The 19,874-nt window shown below is 35.3% G+C and overlaps 2 protein-coding genes across 2 annotated transcripts; one reads left to right on the top strand and one right to left on the bottom strand.

Moving 5' to 3' along the window:
• Positions 1-853: 853 nt before the first annotated feature.
• On the bottom strand, positions 854-16,195 carry LOC143432216 (polyamine-transporting ATPase 13A3). Its single transcript, XM_076908988.1, has 18 exons — positions 16,177-16,195; positions 11,446-11,562; positions 9,867-9,934; positions 9,618-9,785; positions 9,389-9,459; positions 9,043-9,306; positions 8,603-8,807; positions 7,892-8,090; positions 7,305-7,416; positions 7,035-7,224; positions 6,762-6,962; positions 6,462-6,647; positions 6,005-6,379; positions 5,770-5,911; positions 5,513-5,661; positions 5,191-5,419; positions 5,022-5,103; positions 854-4,578 (listed from the first exon to the last, which is right to left on the bottom strand). Exons 2-18 carry the CDS (start codon positions 11,459-11,461, stop codon positions 3,522-3,524), a joined length of 3,714 nt encoding a protein of 1,237 aa, XP_076765103.1. The 5' UTR covers positions 11,462-11,562; positions 16,177-16,195; the 3' UTR covers positions 854-3,521.
• LOC143432223 (testis-expressed protein 10 homolog) lies at positions 1,008-3,238 on the top strand. The gene is made up of 5 exons (XM_076908995.1): positions 1,008-1,208; positions 1,267-2,446; positions 2,524-2,761; positions 2,827-2,981; positions 3,063-3,238. Exons 1-5 carry the CDS (start codon positions 1,008-1,010, stop codon positions 3,164-3,166), a joined length of 1,878 nt encoding a protein of 625 aa, XP_076765110.1. The 3' UTR covers positions 3,167-3,238.
• Positions 16,196-19,874: the final 3,679 nt, after the last annotated feature.

The raw sequence follows: 19,874 nt of genomic DNA on the forward strand, positions 1-19,874 counted from the left end.
AACGAGAAAAATTGACGGCGAAATATTTCAATAAATAAATAAATGAATACGTAAGCTATCATTTCAGCATAAAATATTTAAAAATACTGCTGTTTACCTCTTTTTTGAAAGCTATTTGCTTCGTCATGACGAATGTGTCCAAATTGAATTAGCGGTTCGTAACACTAGACACCGACGAATATTTATGATAAAATGTAACCTCTAATATAATCACGAACTTCAACAAACTATTTACTAATATATTAATACTATTGTTGTATCACAAGAAAATACAATTTTGTATGGTCAAAGAATTTTTTAGATATATTTACGAAATTATTTAATTGAAATTAACGAAAATTCGCATTGTAATCGACATCAGATTAATGAATATACATTTTCAACGCGATATACATGGTGTACTCTGTTCAACAACCTTGCAGCGTAAAACACAACAAAACCACGTGATTTTTCAGAAACATTGCGTGATGTTACACTATGAGTTGAAAAAAGAAATCCCTTAAATTGCTACTATACCTTTTAATATTTTACTTAAATAATTACTAATTTATTGACGGAATAGACAAGGTTGAATAAAAATATGCATATTTGTCACAATTTTCACAACACAATTTTAAAATGATTAAGAGGTTTTGTCCAAATTTATCAGGAGCAAATATCGTCCCTCCTGGCGAGAAGTGGACCAATGAAAATCCACTTCGTGAACAGTAGTAAGCACTTGAAACGAACATATGATTTTAATTGATCATAACCTACAAGTATATAACCTCATTTCGTATGTCTATTCAAAACACAGTGTGCATTTATTCTAATAAGAAATGTAAGGTTCTCTTTTTATACGAACTCCTGTATCTCGACTGATAGACAATATATTTTTGTGTAATACGATCTGTTTTAGAAAATAACTATCTAAGACTGTAATGTTACAATATTGATAACCTATAACCAACAGTGCCATTTGTAGACTATAATTCTCGTAAGTTTTCTTCATTTTATGATACTTAAACATGGGCAAGGGTCACAAACGTTTGAAACGTTTAAAATCCGAGAAGGCGAAAGTAAAATTGAAAGCAAAAAATGCGAAACATTTACCAAAAGGGTTAAATGTCACTGACCCTTCGTTTAAAGTCAAGAAGATTGTGATACGAGAACAATTGAAACAGCACGATAGCTCGGAAATACTTAGCAGGAGGAAACTGAACGTTAAGGTACTATTCTACATTTATAGTGGTAGATTGTGATTGGAAATGAAAATTAAATTTTTAGGATTTGTTGTCACGTTTACAACATCACAACTCAACTGTTCGCCAAGATGCAGTGAAGGAATTAAAAGAAATCTTGTCCGAACATTCTTTAGACTTATTGAGCTCACAATTCGGACCTCTTTTACAAGGAATTTGCGCATTATCTCTGGATAAAGAGAGATACATAAGACACGACTCTTTGAAGGTTTTGAGTCTAATTCTTGGACCAATTTCTAACGAACAACTTAATCCATATTGCGATGTTTTAATATCGTATTTAAGATGTGCCATGACGCATATAGACCCTCGTATTAAAGAGGATGCTCTACTTTTCTTGGATGTGCTTGTTCAAAATTGTAGCAACATTTTGGCAAGAAATAGTTACAAAGTTTTACCAAATTTCTTAGACATGATTTCTAAACTACATACAGAAATGAAACCTGGAAGACAATTAGTAACAACATTAAATTCCAAAAACACCAATGTTAAATGGAGGATAAAAGTATTGGAAAGACTGGCCACTATATTTCATTCTATCGTTGCCTTCTTTAAATCTCAACAGGTTGTTGCCTCTGATGAAAGTGCAAAAGTTGTAAATATAAATAATGATATCAGATATATTCCAGTTTACGTACATGCAAATTTTCGCAATTGTGAAATTGATTTTGAACAAACCAACAATTTGAAAGAGAATATTAGTGAGAAAACTTTAGATGCGGAGGAACTTATGAAATATGTGGAGTTATTAATGCCGCTTATATTTGACAGTTGGATTGAAGTTTGTCCAGATGAGAAGAACATAGATAATTCTGCGCTTTTAATTTCTACAGAAGCATTGGAATTATTAAAAAGCATCGTAGAAATAATACAATTAATAATTGAATGTATAGATATATTACACACTGAATGTGATGTAAATATGAAGTATTGGTTCAAAAGTAATTTTGAAATTCCTTACACAAAGAATTTACTTTCGAAATTTCCGTACAATAAATTGAGCGCAGCAGGAACTTTCCTTACCTCAATAAAGAATAGAAAACGCCAACAAGACTTTTCTGTAGATAAGTCGTATGATATCTGTTTAGGATATAATTTAGGAATTTGTCAAATTTACATATGGTTCACATCGATACAAAGTGATGATAAATTTATGTCAAAATTAAGTAAAAAGTATTGTACATCAATAATTAATTACTTAAATGGTATGATAGCAATTATTCTCGAAATTGTAAATTAAGATGATAATATTTCAATAGTTTCTTGTTTTCTTATTTCATAGAAAAACTTGAAAACTGGTCTAACATAAATAATATTGTGTTACCACAATTGACCAAGCTCTTGAGAACATTATTTTTAAAAGCAAGTAAAACTTGGTATAGAAATCGCCTTGATCTAAATGAAACTTTGCAGTTAGTTGTAAATGCATGTTGTAATCAATCAAAGAGAGAAATGCAATTACAATTATTTTCTGTGGTCAGTGACATCATGTTAGACCATACTCTGCATGAATTACACAGGTAATGCTTCACTATTTTTTACAAAATTCGTCCCGTATCCCTTCACATAATTTTTAACATTACAGAGACAGCGCATTTAAAGAATTCATTACAACTTTACCAAAGCTTTTGTTGAAACCGAAAATAGATGAAAATACAATACAAATAATAAATAAGATCGTACTCCGTTATAGAGATTGGATTCAAAAAGAACTCGTGGCAAATTACGATGGCATTATCGGTAAATATGCTTAAATTAATACTATATTTATAATTGTACTGTACGCTTATATGAATGATACGTTTATTATTCGTATTACAGAAAATGCTAAAAAGATTGACATCATCGGATCTGAAGATGAAAAGCGATCTCGTCTTATGATATGCAATTTATTTTATTTCATGGATACCCAAATTTTCTATTAAACGAGAAAAAAATTGTACATTGTTGAATAAACGTGTATTTTTTACACCTTATTAGAGTTTTCTACAAGGCAAGTAATGTTTTTTTCTTTTTTTAATAAATTATATGATTCTTGCACTACGAAAATTTTGAGATATTGTTTAGTAGTATGCAATCGTCAATCATCGTTAAATTACAAGTATACTTCGGTAATTATTAAAAATAGACATTACCACGCATACGATAATTATAAATATTATCCTGAATATTATTATAGCGATATTCTAAAAACAGTTTCCAAAATATTTTATATCTATTATGTACAAATACTGGTATCGAAAATTCGTAACATCGAGTAAAATATCCTCAAGGCACTTCTTAACATCTAGTTATCATGTTGGTGTTCCGCGGCAATTCATCGTTTACAAATGTGTAATTGTCAAATGCGTATCGTCCATCGTTGCCCTTATTTGGCTCCACTATTTGTTGAACTGTCTTGTCGCTCGTGTTCTTCTCAATATTGTTATCGTAAGGCTGCTGCTTTGGATACACATTAATGATATTCTCTACGCTCGGTGTTAACGGTAAAGCGGGCAACTCTTTGCTAAGTGGCGGCCAACTTAAATTATTCTTTAATTCGTATTCTACCCTTAAATATTCTTTCTTAGAGTTCATTGGTCTGTAGAACTTCGACCTGAACTTTTTCTCAATTAAATACTCTATGACAAAGGTCTCGATGAAGAAACAGACTAAGAAATTCGCAAATGCGAGCGCTAAAATGATGATCCTCCAGTCGTACGCTGGTGGAACCAGTAACTGAAGCAAATTCACTATCCAGTCAGCCGGGTATATTGTAATATAGATGCAAATGATGGTTAATAGAATTATGGAGAATATAAATGCGACGTTCGTATAAATCGTTTTGCGATACGGTTTACCGCGGGAAAATATTACAGCCATCGTTATGTATTGGAACATCGAAACGCAATAAACGGAATAGTTTTCATAACACGCGTATCCGTTTGTATCTGTATAAACAAACGGCTTGAACCATGGAAATACGCGAACCACGTAATAAGCAACAGCTTGGAAGATCGTCATTATCAACATATGTACAGATAGAGAGAAAATCGACGTGAAGGTTAACAGACTAGTTATAGGAGGTTTCTTTACTAACTTTTTCTCGTATGCAGCAGTTTTACCGAAAAACGTGGCGAAATTAACGATCAGACAGATATCAATGAATAGAAATTCTAGATCCGTCAAATTTGAATCAATGGAATAAAGAATAATGACAGACAAGAATTCAGTTAGAGAATAGGTGACCATAAACTTGAAGATCCCGAATGATGTGACCAACGCGGCGCGGCCTTCTCTTATCACCTTCGGGACACAGGTTATGTCTGGTATCTTGGACGTGAAAGGGCTTGCGACGCTGAAAAGGGATATTTTTCAGAATATTATTCATCTGAATATTATTCAGAATAATTGTTCTAATTTAAATCGATGCCTTTTTGTAACTCTTTCGCTGCCATCTTAGACCACATTGTAATCCAATCGCATTGATCTCTGCTTACAAAACTAATCGTATGAAATTACGGTATTATTTTACTTTCTATACGTAATCGAATGAGAAACAAATTGACTGGAAAAGACACTGAGTCGGCAGCGAACGGGTTAAACGTGCAGTGACGTTCCTTTTTCTGAAAATTGATAGTTTAAAACGCGAATCAAGGAGAGGTTTGTTGAATTACCTTGTACTAAAAAAAGATGAACGTTAAAATTATACATTGTAAGCTTGTCGCATGTAATGAAAATTCAATTGCTGAAGGATGTTATGTAAAAAAATTATGCAATTATTTAGCGTTGAAGTATTACCTAGATTCTGCTTCGGATAAAGATATACCAGCGTGTGCAGCTCTCAGAGCGCCGCAGTCATTAGCACCGTCTCCACACATGGCTAGAATGTTTACGAAACGATTTCAAGCAAGTGCTGTTACGGAATAATGGAATTATAATACGGTAAATGTTAGACAACGATGCGTACCCACGTAATAACCGAGTTGCATCAGCTCCAACACTAACTGTTGCTTCTGATCACTAGTCATTCGGGCAAATATTGCACCGCGTACGCAAATTTTCGCTACGAGATCAGGATAATATTCACGCAATAATTGCCACGACTGGCCCGTCAACGCGAACCGATAATTAATGTTTGCAATGTTTCGTTCTATGTCTTTCAATTCCGGAAGTTTCAGTTTCTTATCACGAAGACTCTGAAAATGGATTAATATAACTGTTTCAAGAACTACATTCCTTTTATTTTTCACGTCTGTTCCGTAATCTACAGAATTAAAATAACTAGTTACCAGTTTTGGCGACATTTCTTGAGCATTGAAATAAATCCTCGGCTGTAATTTATTTTCTTCCGTAATTATAGTCACGTCTATCACAGATTCCTGCGGGGACAAGATACCACATTCTTTCGCAACGCTCACTGCAGTCTGTATATTATCCCCTGTGAATGTGAAAATTGAATATATTCTGGCTGTTCTACAACCGGTAGTATTACTCTAGCGAACAAATAAAACAACTGGCGCGCAGGCGATTTGCAAATGTTAATCACCTGTAATCATCAGGACATGTATATCAGCCGTTCGCAATTCTTTGATAACCGGTATAGTCGGTGCCTTCAACCTGTTCTCCATAATAACTAAACCTAGGAATTCCAGATTCTGTTCAACTGCGTCTCGGGGCAGTTTCATAATCTGCGCGATAAAATAGGAAACTTTATTAGAGCACATATTTATGCGTACACCATAAATGAAAGTCATGAAAAAAAGAAGGTAACGGTTTTGCACCTTGTCACTACTTTCGAGCAATTCCGTTCGCCCCATAGCTATCACTCGATAACCTTGTTCCGTGTAACGTTTCAAACAGAACATTATGTCTTTCGGTATGGTTTCAGGCTTGCTCAAACTAAGTATCATTTCAGGTGATCCTTTCGTGTAGGCTTTGAAGGTGTCTGATCCCAGTACGCGTATTATCACAGACATTCGTTGAAGAGAGCTTGAGAATTGATACTGCTGGACTATCCCAATTTCTGATATTTCGTTCATATTTTGCGTGAAATTATTGTTCTTCAGCGGTTTTACAATTGTAGGTGCTACGAGATCATATTTACTTGACTGTTCCTTATTAAATTCTTCTAGTACCCATCCGGTACTTTCGAACATCTGAAACAATCGGTGAAGAATCAATTATTATTCGAACAATATTTTTAATCCGAGTGCACGAACAAAATTGCGGATTGGTCACCTTAACATCTAAAGGATCTCCACAGAGTTCACCGTCGATCAGCGTTAAACTGTGACAAACTAACATCCCCTCGAAAAGTGGGTGATCGTTTAACTTAGGAACACTTCTCTCGGATTCACCAAGAACACCATTTGTGCAAGGAACAATACCCCACATGTCCAAGCCATCTTCGGTTAAAGTACCGGTCTATGGAAGTAAAATTTCTATATGTAATGAATTCAAATAACGCTGGTCTGATTTCAAAAATGTATCTCATCGCGTTCAAAGTGTTAACATTAAAAAAACAGGCTATCCTCGCACCTTATCGAAACAGATGCAATTTATGCTGCCGGATACGTTAATAACTCTATTGTTAATGCAATATATTTGCGCTCCCTTCAATCGTGCTTGAGCGTATAACTTTCCCACTGTCATTGCTGCTGGCAATGCCGGTGGGACAACTATTGTTATTATATCTAAGGCTTTTATCGCTATATCCCCGGCAGTGATTCCCCTGGAAACCTACAAAAGTAATTGCGATTATGATTATTGATATCGTGTGGTTATTCAGGAGAAATTCGATTTAAATCGCACCTTGGTTACAATAGTGTATATGAAACCGCATGTTGCGATAAGCGATAATATGCCGATGAATCTATAAGAATCTTGATCGAACTTAAAATCTGCCGGAGGTGGATACAAAATGGCCGCGACTAGAGAACCTTTATTTGTATGGAATCCTGTTCGAATGACTCGGGCAAGTACTGGGCTGTCGCTGTAACTTCTAACAACGGCCAGAAATTGACAACGGTTCAGACATTTTAATCTATACGATAATTACTAATGAAATTCTCCATAGAATACCTGGTTTGAATAATGGTGGTGCCGCTATAGATTGTGTGATGAGAGCATTCTTTAGAACTATACAAAACGTGACGCGATGGCAGTGGGGTTTTTGTTACTGGTACAGACTCTCCTAAGATTTCGATAAAATAATAAAAAATTATAGCGTGCAAATATATAACATGCAAATATACAACATGCAATAAGAAATACACACTCGTTCTTCGATTTACGTGGAATTATTTTTTTGGAACTACAAGAGTTCGGTATATAAATGAGAGGTGCTATAAAAAAAGTTACGTGTACAAAAATGTCATATATTTGCATGAACAGCAATATTAATGGGAGTTAAAAAATACAAATTTAAATATTATTCAATATTGCTTCGTATATTGTATCCAACACTGTCAGTTTTTTGTTTTCAATTGGAACTTGAACTTACTATTCTTGACATTAGAAACATTCAAGTAAACAGAGGCGCGCAATAGGTTTCGCCATCGTAGAAATATAATCCGTTCGATGTGTAAAAAGAACGGATACGTATAGAAAGCAACTCGCGTAACTTGGAAGGACGAGTGTGTATAGTTTCGATTGTTTCTTAATCGTACCAGTTAGCATCGATTCGTTTAAAATGCATTGCCCTGTTAACAATACCGCGTCGCATACAACAGTAGCTTGGTGCTTGGGTAATTCTATTATGTCACCTGGCACTAAATCACTGCTGGGTATATTTTCCGCTACTTTAGAGTTCCTGTGCACGCGAACGGTTTCCGTAGATGTCACCGTGCCGCGGAGATTAATTTGATTCTGCAAAAGTGTCCCCTGTTTTAGCGTGGATAAAGATTTTTCTAAGAATCGGCCACATGAGACCACTTAATCTCTTGCGGCCTATGACTTCTAGGAGAAGATTCATTCGTCTTATTAATGTGAACTCATTAAATTTAATAGAATTCAGTGGTTTAAGAAATGTTGTATTAAAAGATTTCGCGAGTCGTAACTTTTTAAATGTCAGCGATGGAGAGAGCACACACGAAAATGAATATCTCCTCGCTCGATTTTCCTGTATAAATCATAGAATGAAAATAAAGCGAGGTTAACAAATCCAGGAAACAAATTCGTTTAACCGTTCGTGAACAGATCTGAGTAATCGCTCCTTTCTTGGTGTCGTCCTGATTTGGATCAACTAGATAGAACCAAATATATATAACTCGGAAGTTGCCTTTTTTCCCTGTTCAATTACTAGTTTCCTACATCAAGTTGCGCACAATTAAACAAGAGACGAATCTAAAATATACAACAGTTATGAAATGATTGTTTACCTTACGAGTTTGTATTATGGAACTTATAATGCCGAACAATGACATGCACACGATAGCCACGGTATAATATAAGTATCCTTCCGCAAACCATACGCAAAGGGTGAAAACTTGAAAAATGTAAAATGGATTCAACACTTCCAGCAGTAGTAACACCCCTATACTTTGCACGGGGACGACGATTTCATTGCTTCCGTACACAATGCGTCTAGAAACATAAATACATTTTTTGTCTTTTTAATTGCAGAATCAATCTCTGTTGTTTCTTGTTGCGTAATAAGAATATTACGTGTAATTATAACACAGATAAAAATCACTCGATGACCGATCGCGGTTCGTTTGAATGTTTAATTGTTCAATTATTTCGAACAGCTGTGATTCTCGGAAAGACGGGACGGAGAATACATAATTCACAGCTCGCAAGATTTTTATCTTATCATTACCTAAGGCATTGTTCTTCTTTGGAAAGTCCTTGATTGTTATTGAGATTAAGATCCGAACACAGCGTGTACTTGTCTAGGCCTACCAATCTGGAGAATGTGTTCTGCGTGATATCCCAGATGTAACATTGTTTTTTACACCAAAAGGCTTTGTACTCGAACACCTCGCATTGCGTGCCGTTCTCTAAATTGATCTTTAACTTCTTACATCTAATCTTCTCGATTAAATCCTTATCGTTGCTACCCAAGGCTTTTAAATCTTGCGCGCTGATCAAAAGATAAGAGAAATGAATTTCTTGTGGTACAACAAAGAGATTAAAATCGTTAAAAAATTCCAAGCTAGACTGACCTGATGTTTTTCACTGAAATTGTCTTTACATCCTTCACGAAATACGATTTATACTTCCCTTGGTAGTTGTCCTACACGCGGAATCACGTTCATGAGTATTAGTCTAAATGACCAATGTTAGTTTCACTATTCGACATACTTAATTACATTCACGAATTATTCTCTCTCTCAGATTAACAAATTAAATATAGTTAATGCTACGAAAATGTTCAAGTATAGCTCTTCTTACAGTTATTAGCAGCTTCGAGGCATTGCTCAAAGAGCATTTTTTGTGGGTGGCATAGAGATGCAACTGTGGGTACCAATGGAAGAACAGTCTAACCCAGCCGATGGTCAACACATAAGAAACGTAAGTCAAAATGCTTTTCAACTTGTTCTTTTCGAATCCATAAATACGCTAGAAATGGTAGATTCAACTTAATCGAGGTGTCGATGATATTTTTCAAACGGTACGATTTAAATCGCTCGAGGCACTCACCATGTCTTCATCTTGGCCAGTGTGAATCTTCTGCCAGTGCACTTCCGTCTTTTGGTCATTTTTTATCCCTAAGCGATGAAAATCATAGAAATGCAACAATTACTCCCCGTTACTCGTTACGTTAGTTCTATACAATATGAAACATTGTGTTTTGTAAACGAAACTTGCAAGCATCTCGTCTAATCTATAGAGCTGAATTTTTTATTAAACATTCGAACGAGTAGCGTTTGCGTTTCGAGTTATTGCAGAATCAATTCTACTTCCACCGACTGAATTCTATTTCGTAACGTTGGAGGAGTAAATCACAAGTGAAAACTCGGTTCAGAAAGTTCCGCTCTCTGTGCCAGCTGATGAGGAATCTACACTTCACAGTAATACACGTATCCAACCTTTGTGGGACGGTTATGAATATCTTGAGTATCCACTGTTTATATCAACGATGCAAACTTTCTAAATTAATTCCAACCGGTTCGAACAGAATGCAATAATTTAAAGGGAAGCCAATACTTTTGCTCGAGTCAAGCAAATGACGATTTCGAGGAATAGGTAAAAAAAAAAGTTGATCGATGCCTCTAAGCATCGGATGCGGCGGGGAGTCGTAGAGTTTCGTAATTTGTGATGTATCATTGCATCTGAATTCCTTATGTGACGTGGGCCTGATAATTGTAAGCAATTCGAGTCCGTACGGTATACGAACTGAACGGTTGAAGCGTTAAATATCAATTTAAGCGGTTTCTTTCAACATACGATGTGTACACAAGTTCAATGAACGTGTTGTTTCGAATAATTACACACGTGAGTCATTAAACGGCCTACACATTGTATGAATAAGCGAGGATTGATTTGTGCGATTTATCGATTGGAATCTCTTCCGATATGATTATTCTGTTTTGTCAACACCGATTAAATCACGGTGAACACTTTCCACCGCAATTAAAATCCTTCTGTTAAACTCGAGATTGCACTTTTAATTAAAGATTTCCTCTGTTATCGTTCAATGAATCAATGCCGCTGGCGAGCGTTCGATAGGAGGTATTTTCACGTTACAAGTGATAATTCCTTCTCAAATATTATCTATTTAAGCCACGATAATGCCTGCTTGTTATCAGGTCATCAGACGCGATTGCATCTTAAGTGAAGAAATACACTTACATATTTGTACAAGTTTGTTCAGTGGAAGTTTAACATCGATGATAACTGTGAAGTATGCGAAAACGATTTCTCTTTATCATTAGCAAAAGGATTAGCGAACACGTGTATCGATAAACAGTTGATTTTTCACGAATTTCATAGTGCAACCCATTACCGATCTGTTAGCTCATGAGCCATAATAAAGATTCGACAATAATAATTATACGAAATTATTTATCGTTTATTTTCTTGACTCGAATAGAAATTTTCGTTCCTCTACTATTCGGACTCGTGATCAGTTCCGTTCGTGGAGTTGGTTCTTAAAACTAAGACACTAGCTCAAACCCTCTCACTCTATTAAACAAGCGAAGGTCATAAATCGATGGGTAGCCTGAACAGAATTAATTAGAAATATAGTTTCGTGCGTTTCTTTTATCGATTAACTTACCATTGGATGTTGTCATAACTTCAAGCGTTTGCTGCCGATGGTCCTCTCGAGTTCTCAAGTTCTTTCCTTGAACTTGAGACGACGTCAAATGAGAATTTCCGCTTGCGCAAGCCGGTGCTGGAATGGAATATAAAACTTTTGTGAAAATTAAGCGATACCCTTGTCGAATCGTTCTTAATCGAACAAGTAATGTATTCGTCGTTCAAAGATCGGTCCCTAGATGAAAATAATGACTCGAACATTGGGACGTGGGCTATTCGTACACAAATCTGTTGTAAACGTGCAACGCGCGTTCAGCTCTCTTTGGAGGAATTAAACGGCGTAAGAAAAGAATACTAATAGGGCTACTGCGTGAAAGAAGACACGGCCAGGACAGACGTCAAATAGGTAGTTCGACACTGAACATGATTACGGCGACCGTGCACTTGAATTACACAGTCGACACAATAAGTTGTTGGTGAATCAAGCGGCGAAATTACGCCTGGACACGTGGACTGACTAATCTATGCTGTCCTATTCAAGTTTTCGATCAGGCACGGCCAAATGGAAACCCAACAACAAGATAATTGGTATCCACTCGTACTCTAAGAGCAATTAAATCATTTTACCCTTTAGACGCTGTCCATTCCTGTTTGTTAATACCTTTTCCTTTCTGCGAAACCGATCCTCATTTTATTAAGTTACCTTTATCATTGACGTATGTATTGTTTATAATAAACTGTTACAGAAAATTGATCATTTTAGAGAGCCGAAAAGTTGACCATTTTAGCATGAACCGACGCTATCAAGTAACTGTAATAGTGTCGTAGTTGTATAATAGACACGTGGATAATTCATTATGAAACGCTACAGCATTTAAGATCGCGATTAGTAAAGCCAAGTCCGCTGTAAAGGACAAACTTAGCGTTTGTCAAACTTGCGGTGTTATAGATGTAGAAATCGCAAGAACAATGGGTACCCAAACCACATTGCAGACCATTGTTTTTTTTAAATGAATCGTTTCTTCACGTGTTTGTAAATTAGGCAATGAACAATGCAAAATAATACTAAAGTGTGGTAGAATTGTTATCGTCCTTTTTAATTATCGCCACGTGTTCGCTGCTACCTGTATATATTAAAATTTCGTTGAAAATTCGATCGGATTCGTGTGTCTCGTGAAAAAAACAACTGTCCGATTTCTTTCCTTTAGAGTTTCAGGTCTACGCTAATTACCCAACTGTATTGAATATTTACCAAGAAATTAACAACATTTCAGCGAAAATGTTCAGAAGAGTATCGCGCTAACTGCACCTTAACCAGCCCGAATATTTGAATATAAAAAATCAACAAGAATTTATTACTCAATAATTAATTTTCCTTAGAAGTAATTTGAAACGAGAAACATAGAGCTAACTACGATTGTATCGTATATAAAGAATATGCGAAAAATATTTCTTACTTATATACGAATAATTATGTTATTTTTGACTAAGATGAAAAGCATAAATGACTCAGAGACAACTTATTACTCGTGAAATTAAATACTCGGGATGGAAGAACAATTGAAAGATGAAATTACAGAAAATAATGATCAATGTGTTCTAAGCGATTCGCATACTAACGAGCCATTTTCCTCTGATCGGCATGACGTTTGCTTAAGGGGACGAGAAAACTTCTTGTATCTGATCCAACGTTGAACATTGTAGGATACAGCTCTTTCAAGTCATGTTTACATTAAGCAACTTTTGGTAGAATGATCGAGTTGATTGACCTCAAGTTCTTCAACTAACAGGTTAAACCGCGTTTACATTAGTTATCCTCTAGTTGGACAACATTTTGTTTAAAGGTGGCTGATACGGTACGCAAAGAGGTTTTACATTTATCGTTGCCAATTATGATTATTTGTTGTGTCAATTTAAGAAAGTATTCGATAAAGTAACCAGAATTATAATATTCCGAGTCTTGATCATATTTTCATTCGCTTGCTATTTTCCATAGAGGTTCAAAAACAATTATAACGAAAATACCGACCAAATTGGATACAACTTATGAAATTCTTTTAATCTTGTACGCAGTCACTCGTCGATTGACTATTCATTGTTTTTCATGGTCAACTACAGTTGAAACGAGCAGGTTTTCTATAAAAAGTAGACAACTGGACTACCTTAAATTGAACGACGGAATGTCATTTAAACTTGGTTGACACTGTATTTTACGCAGACACAGTTTGAAGAACTTAAAGGTCGATCGAAAGTTGCCTAATGTAAACGCGGCTTAATGTTTTTCATCGCGCTACCTTTCATTTCCTCATTACTACCTGGCAGATCTTTTGCAGACCTTGTAAAATTTTTTATTTGTATCATTTTAATCATTCGATCAATGACAAGGTAAACGAGTGGATAATTTATACGGAAGCTTCACGTATCTAGAATTTATTTCCTAAAGAATATAAAAAACAGAATACCACGTTTTTCCCCAACCGTTTTAAAGTTGGTTCAAGGTCTGGCTGGATCCAAAATTTTTTATTTGTATCATTTTAATCATTCGATCCATGAAACGGTAAATGTGTGGATAATTTATACGGAAGCTTCACGTATCTAGAATTTATTTCCCAAAGAATATAAGAAACAGAATACCACGTTTTTCCCCAACTGTTTTAACGTTGGTTCAAGGTCTGGCTGTATCAAAAATTAAATTGCGTTAAATTCAAAAGCTGCAACAAGAATACGCACTTTTTTCCCTTTGATATCGTTCTAATGTGAACTGGTTGTGAAATAAGATAAAAGTACCACCTGGTAGTTATTTTTCAATAATCGTATTGAGTCATGCAATTCCAGATGATTAAAGGCGACTATTTGGGCCATTCATTTACCACTTGTTCCATAGAATATGACGCGTTAAAATACGCACTGTGTAGAAGAAATGTAAAGGTCATCGCGCAAACGATGCATATCACTACAGCATTTTCCGCTTGAACGAGATCTCTCGCGATAAAAGAAACTGGTTTCACTTTTTCTTTTCATCGCGCGATTCAAATCCTGATGCAACAAACAAATGTTTGCGAATCAATTGGTTCATGCCGTGCATCTTCGAACACTGGAAGATCAAAAATACTTCATTAACTATACTTAATTGATTCTAACAACTGCAGAAACAATTCTTACTAGTGTATAATTAGTTTTATTTTCATCAGATATTATCCCGTTATCTTATAGTCCCGAAAGTCAGTAGAATATAAACCGTGTGACGAAGTGTATGAATAATATTCCTTACCTTATTTCATGCAATTTTTTACGAATTATTTGTGTATTAGAGAGAAATTATGCCAAAATAAAGATACTGAAAAATGTTCAATGTTCGCAAAATAAAGTATGTCCAAGAGCTAAAAAATTTTTTATCAATTTTTCTCAAGTGCATAGAACTTTAAATAAAGTTCTATGCGTATGTGTTTCCTTTTCGAATTGCAAACTTTCGTAACTAAGTACACAAAGCACAAAGAAAGGAAAAATGATAGTAACGTACAAATGCTTCTGGTGTCTAATATGAACGTGTCGCTTTTACTTCATTGGGTTATGCATAAACGGAGTCCGTTTCACGTAATGTCCATTTTGTTGCGAAATGTGTGTCACGAAAGGTTCCCAGGTCGTTCTGCGTACGATGGTATCATTAGAAATGCAACTCGCACCTCTATATGTACCTTTAGGTATAGGTCATTGCGTAAGGTGGTACTTTGGATCGCTAGTAACTTGTTCTTTCGCAAAGATCAGTGATCTGTGAAGAAAGTAAGAAAAGAACAAGGCAGAAACACAGACGCAAAAATCAGGTAGCGCAAAACTCCTAGAAAGGTGTGTCATATTTTGAAAACAATTTTTTTTTTCTTTCTTCGATGCTGATTTAAACTACTTTCACCATTGGCAGTGGTTTCTCGTTTCCTTTCCAGCCAGGATAACTCAACGAAGGGATCGTGGCGCATCGTTTCATGCAATTCCAAATTCCATCTCGATCGAAAAATTAAGTGATTGCACGGAACAAGAAAATTCTAAAAGTATGCATCGTGAGCGTAGCAGGAATACTTGTACAAAATATTGCGTATATTTCACCTGGTGTACTGCGTTCTCGTTTCACAAAAATATACTTTTATCAGTGAAGCTAGTATACCAATGTTATTTATGTATGTTTTCAATGCTAAGCATATAAGTTACCGTTTATGTGAACATATAGTCTTTGGGTATTAACTATTCTATAATGTACTAGAAAAAAAGTGTCGCTTACTCGATATTTTTTTTCTTTCCAATCCTTTTCTTGGTCCAACTCTTTCCCTTTATTTTCACGTGGACGTAGTCCAAGGTATGCGCACGGATCCGAGCATTCCCAGTGAACTTTTATTCGTACAATCGTGGACCGTTACTGTTTCCTCACTCCTACAATTCTTTGTTTTGTTTCGAAATTCGAGATTATCGTGGAAGAATTTCAGAATCGTTACGATAATCGATCGATAAATGGTCAATTCAAGGTGAACGATTTGAAATAGAGAAAGAGGCGACGATGGGATTGATAATCGAGAACGAAGTGTCTCGAATCGCGGGATAAGGAGCAACGTCGATCGGAATCGAATTGAGAATCGAAAGTGTACATCTGCCGAAATTGAAACGGTGATGTTAATCGGACCCTCTCGCGGTTATATCCTGGTTATATTCGCGACGAGCATCGGCCAATCGAAACGAGCTATCATTTCAACAAATGCACCATCACCTGTTTCGCGCCGCGCACCCAGCTGTACTGTGCCATTCCGTATCTCTCCTGAACTCTGTTGCACGAATATATCCCCTCTCTCTCACTGCCTATCGACAATCGCTCACTTTTCCTGCGGCACAAGTTACCGATAGATCGTAACCGTCGATATTTAGCTTCTTTCCCCGCGGTGACACGTGACTTACGTCAGACCGATGAACTAATTCCACGAACGGGCAGGTACGATCGCGATTATTTTAGATCTATTAAGAATACGAGCACGTATACGTGCGCTCTTTTTTTTTGGCGATATCATTATGCGTCAAACGTCAATTGGCTTGCGTTACAACAATTCGTTCAGTCATTCATGTCACTGTTGCTCCCGAGAATGGAATGTCTTTTACTTTACGTAGCTCGAAAGTGTAACAGCGATACGAGCATTTTTTTCTTATAATACTCATTTCATTGAGACAGCTTGTTGTACGTTCCAGGTGAATGATTAAGCGTTTGGGAAAGGGAATGGCTAAGGATAAGCATAAGGTGGACTGAATTATAGTTCATTAAAGGAAATAAAAATCGCCAGAGATTGTATATGATTGAAGTGGAGCTCGTGTTCGATCTATGCTACTTATCTTCTAGTTTCGTATTTTTTGTAACTGTTGTATTTTGAAAATGAATTACGTTCTTTCAATAATGTCTTGGCAAGTGCGCGGAGAAACGAGTTAGCGTATGTTCGTTAATAATACCGCACATGCGACAAGATTGATATTTTTTGCAGTGTACTACTTGTTAGAAAATTTAATGTTCTTTCTTCCTTTTGTAAAAAATTGCGTCTGAACATTCGTCTAGTATAATGAAAGATAATAGCGCATAGTTGTAGTTTGCTACTTCAGCACTTTGAGATAGCTTAGAAACAATTAAATTGTAAATACATCTATATCTACCAACAATTATTCCGTTTTAATGGAAGCTGTACAATTACTTTTAATTACTAAAATCGTTTTTTCTGGATATTACTTTTTCAAACCAATATTGCCTACACGTCTAATATTTAATGTTCATATACTTCCTTTGCATGATTACTTATGACTCATAATAATTTCTTGCAGCAATCTTCGATGTTGCAATTCATTCATTTAATATTTCTTATATTTTTCGTTGTCAACTATAAAATATATTCCCTGTCAGTATCTTCTTGTACCTAAAATATTATCGTTCAACTGATATATTGTTTTCATCGGTATTTAAGGCTTTTCGGCTATTAATGGCGATTTGACAATGATAAGGGAGATTATTAAAGTGCTGCAAACAATGCTCAGAAAGATGCTGTATTATATCTGCACGCATCACGTGCAGATAAAATTCTCGAATAACGATAACATTACGCGCGTTTGTGGTTTCGAAATTTCCAAAATTGACGTAAATAGACATTCAAAATGTTTCTGCAAACGTAGTCTAGACGAAAAAATGTCCTTTTAATGTAGTATCGTTTAAACGACTTCCTTTCGTATATATATCAATCTATTTCGGAATTCACTTTACATGTAAACGTCGAATTTTACTTGAATACCGATCAAAGTACGTGGTCGACTATCACTTTCTGCCGTAGAATTACATATAATTAACAAAAAAAACCTGCTCTACGTTTATCAGTACTCGTATTAAAGAGATGCATAAAAGAGTGTAGAAAGAAAATGCCCGATAATATTGTTATGCATCCGGCTTGACACTAGTCAAACAAAGAATTCTCGATACGAGTCCTTATCTCGAGACACAGAGTCTAACGTGCATCGATGTTATTCGCGGTAATGTTACCCATATTAATTTGGACATTTATCAACTACCAATACGTTATTTCGCAACTCTCGTCTGATTACATTACGCCGTGGAATCTAAACGAAGTCGAGAGTCGGTCAGCTTCGAAAATCACAACAGGACAATCAATATTTATTATTATTGTTGTTATTATTATCATCGTTATTTCATTGATGTTACAGATGTGATGCAACAAATAAAACAACAAGATAACGTCTAAAACGATGCTATCTTCCAAATATATTCTTAAGCTTACGGTAGATCAAATAAAAACCTTGGGTAATCCGCCTATAGATTATTACTTTAAGGTATTACTTTATATATTACAACACTTATTTTTAATAATTAAATATATCTTATAATATTGTGCGATTTAGAGGATAAAGTATTTAATTCGATACAATAATAATGCATGCTACAGTACATCAGCATTTTTGCATTTTAAACTAGACTATAAATACTTTCAGATGCATTATGTATTGTTTGCATTGCACACTTTCATGAGATTGTTATCTCATCTTTATCCTAATTTGTCTAATTTATCAAGTCTTTATGTGCAGTCTTTTTCTTCAAATTGACCTATATAGTTAATCACAGAGGAATTTTAATATTTTACTATGGTTACTTTGAAGCTGTCTTAAACTTCGAGAGCCACAACGAGTTTGCTTCTGTACATCCTTGCTCCTATAAGTTACTTGTATTTGAAGTATGAAAGTAAGATTCCAAGAATTTCAAGTTTCTGTGATTCTGCTTGTAATCCTGTGCAATTATATAATTGCACGGAACTTTTTGTATATAACATGAAGTCTATCGGAGATTTCCGATACTTCGATACACGGAACAAGCGTAAATTATTGTAAGTTCTATTGATTAAAAGCCATTGCTGAGACCAGATCCAATAATAGAATTTTTTTTCCAGTGGAAAAACCTTTTTCTGCAGAAACATAAGATCGAGATAATGATTTGCAAAAAATCAATGATTTAAAAAAAAGAAGAATAATATTTCTTTAAAGTTCAAAGTACAATGAATAAAACTAATTCTGAAAATATTCTTTTCCACGTTGATGACGATAATATTTATTTTTTCTTATCACGTGTACAATGTATGTAGGATTGAAGGACGGGGTTGGAATTCCTACGTTATTTTTCAATCGAACACCTGTCGAATCCGAAAATTTCGCGTCAATTTTTATTTACGCACTCTCATCTATATTCCCGTATGTTGTATGATTTTGTTATAACGCACATATCAGTCTCGTGTAACTAATGCGTGTAAATTGCACTTCATAATCACACGATGGTACGCCTAGATGTACCATCGTATAATCAGGGTACATCAAGGTTGATCCAATAGAATCCCATTGGCGTACACACCGTACCGCAAACGTCTCATCTGTAATAGATTCTGAATCATTGATCCTACGCTTGTAATCGACGAGGGCTGATGATATCCAGGCTAATGTCAGCGAAATTGAGATCACTGCGGGTACGAGAACGTTGGTTGCCCTCGAAATATTATAATTGCCTGTTCTATTTCCAAATTTTATTCGCCATATCTTCTCTTTGAGATAGTTTAAGTTATTTGTTTAAAAATGTTAAAAAAGAAAGCAGTAGCTAGGATTTACAATGATAGTCATATCTGATGACAACCGTTTAACGTGTCACAAAATGCATCCTTGAGGGTTTTTTTCACGATTATTCTTGGATGTTCAAATTAATGATTTTTGATTGTGATCAAAGATTATAATGATGTACAATACTGGAATTGCAATAATATACAGTATCGGATAAACGTATTTATTGCCAGTGATGCTTATCTAAAGATAAATGCATCACAGAAAATCTTGGATCACGAGATAATAATGGACCGAATATTTAATGGTAACTTACAAATATAGTAACTC

This window comes from Xylocopa sonorina, chromosome 1 (assembly GCF_050948175.1).
Source record: "Xylocopa sonorina isolate GNS202 chromosome 1, iyXylSono1_principal, whole genome shotgun sequence".
NCBI lineage: Eukaryota > Metazoa > Arthropoda > Insecta > Hymenoptera > Apidae > Xylocopa > Xylocopa sonorina.

What these genes read in the sequence shown, in the direction of transcription:
- LOC143432216 (XM_076908988.1), bottom strand. An exon ending in ATTGCATCTGTTTCGATAAG is followed by an intron (nt 6,648 to 6,761) that starts GTGCGAGGATAG and finishes TTACTTCCATAG; the next exon opens with ACCGGTACTTTAACCGAAGA. An exon ending in TTATCCGAAGCAGAATCTAG is followed by an intron (nt 4,579 to 5,021) that starts GTAATACTTCAA and finishes ATCCCTTTTCAG; the next exon opens with CGTCGCAAGCCCTTTCACGT.
- LOC143432223 (XM_076908995.1), top strand. Translation starts at nt 1,008, where the DNA reads ATGGGCAAGGGTCACAAACGTTTGAAACGTTTAAAATCCGAGAAGGCG. An exon ending in GGAGGAAACTGAACGTTAAG is followed by an intron (nt 1,209 to 1,266) that starts GTACTATTCTAC and finishes TTAAATTTTTAG; the next exon opens with GATTTGTTGTCACGTTTACA. An exon ending in AAATTACGATGGCATTATCG is followed by an intron (nt 2,982 to 3,062) that starts GTAAATATGCTT and finishes TTCGTATTACAG; the next exon opens with AAAATGCTAAAAAGATTGAC.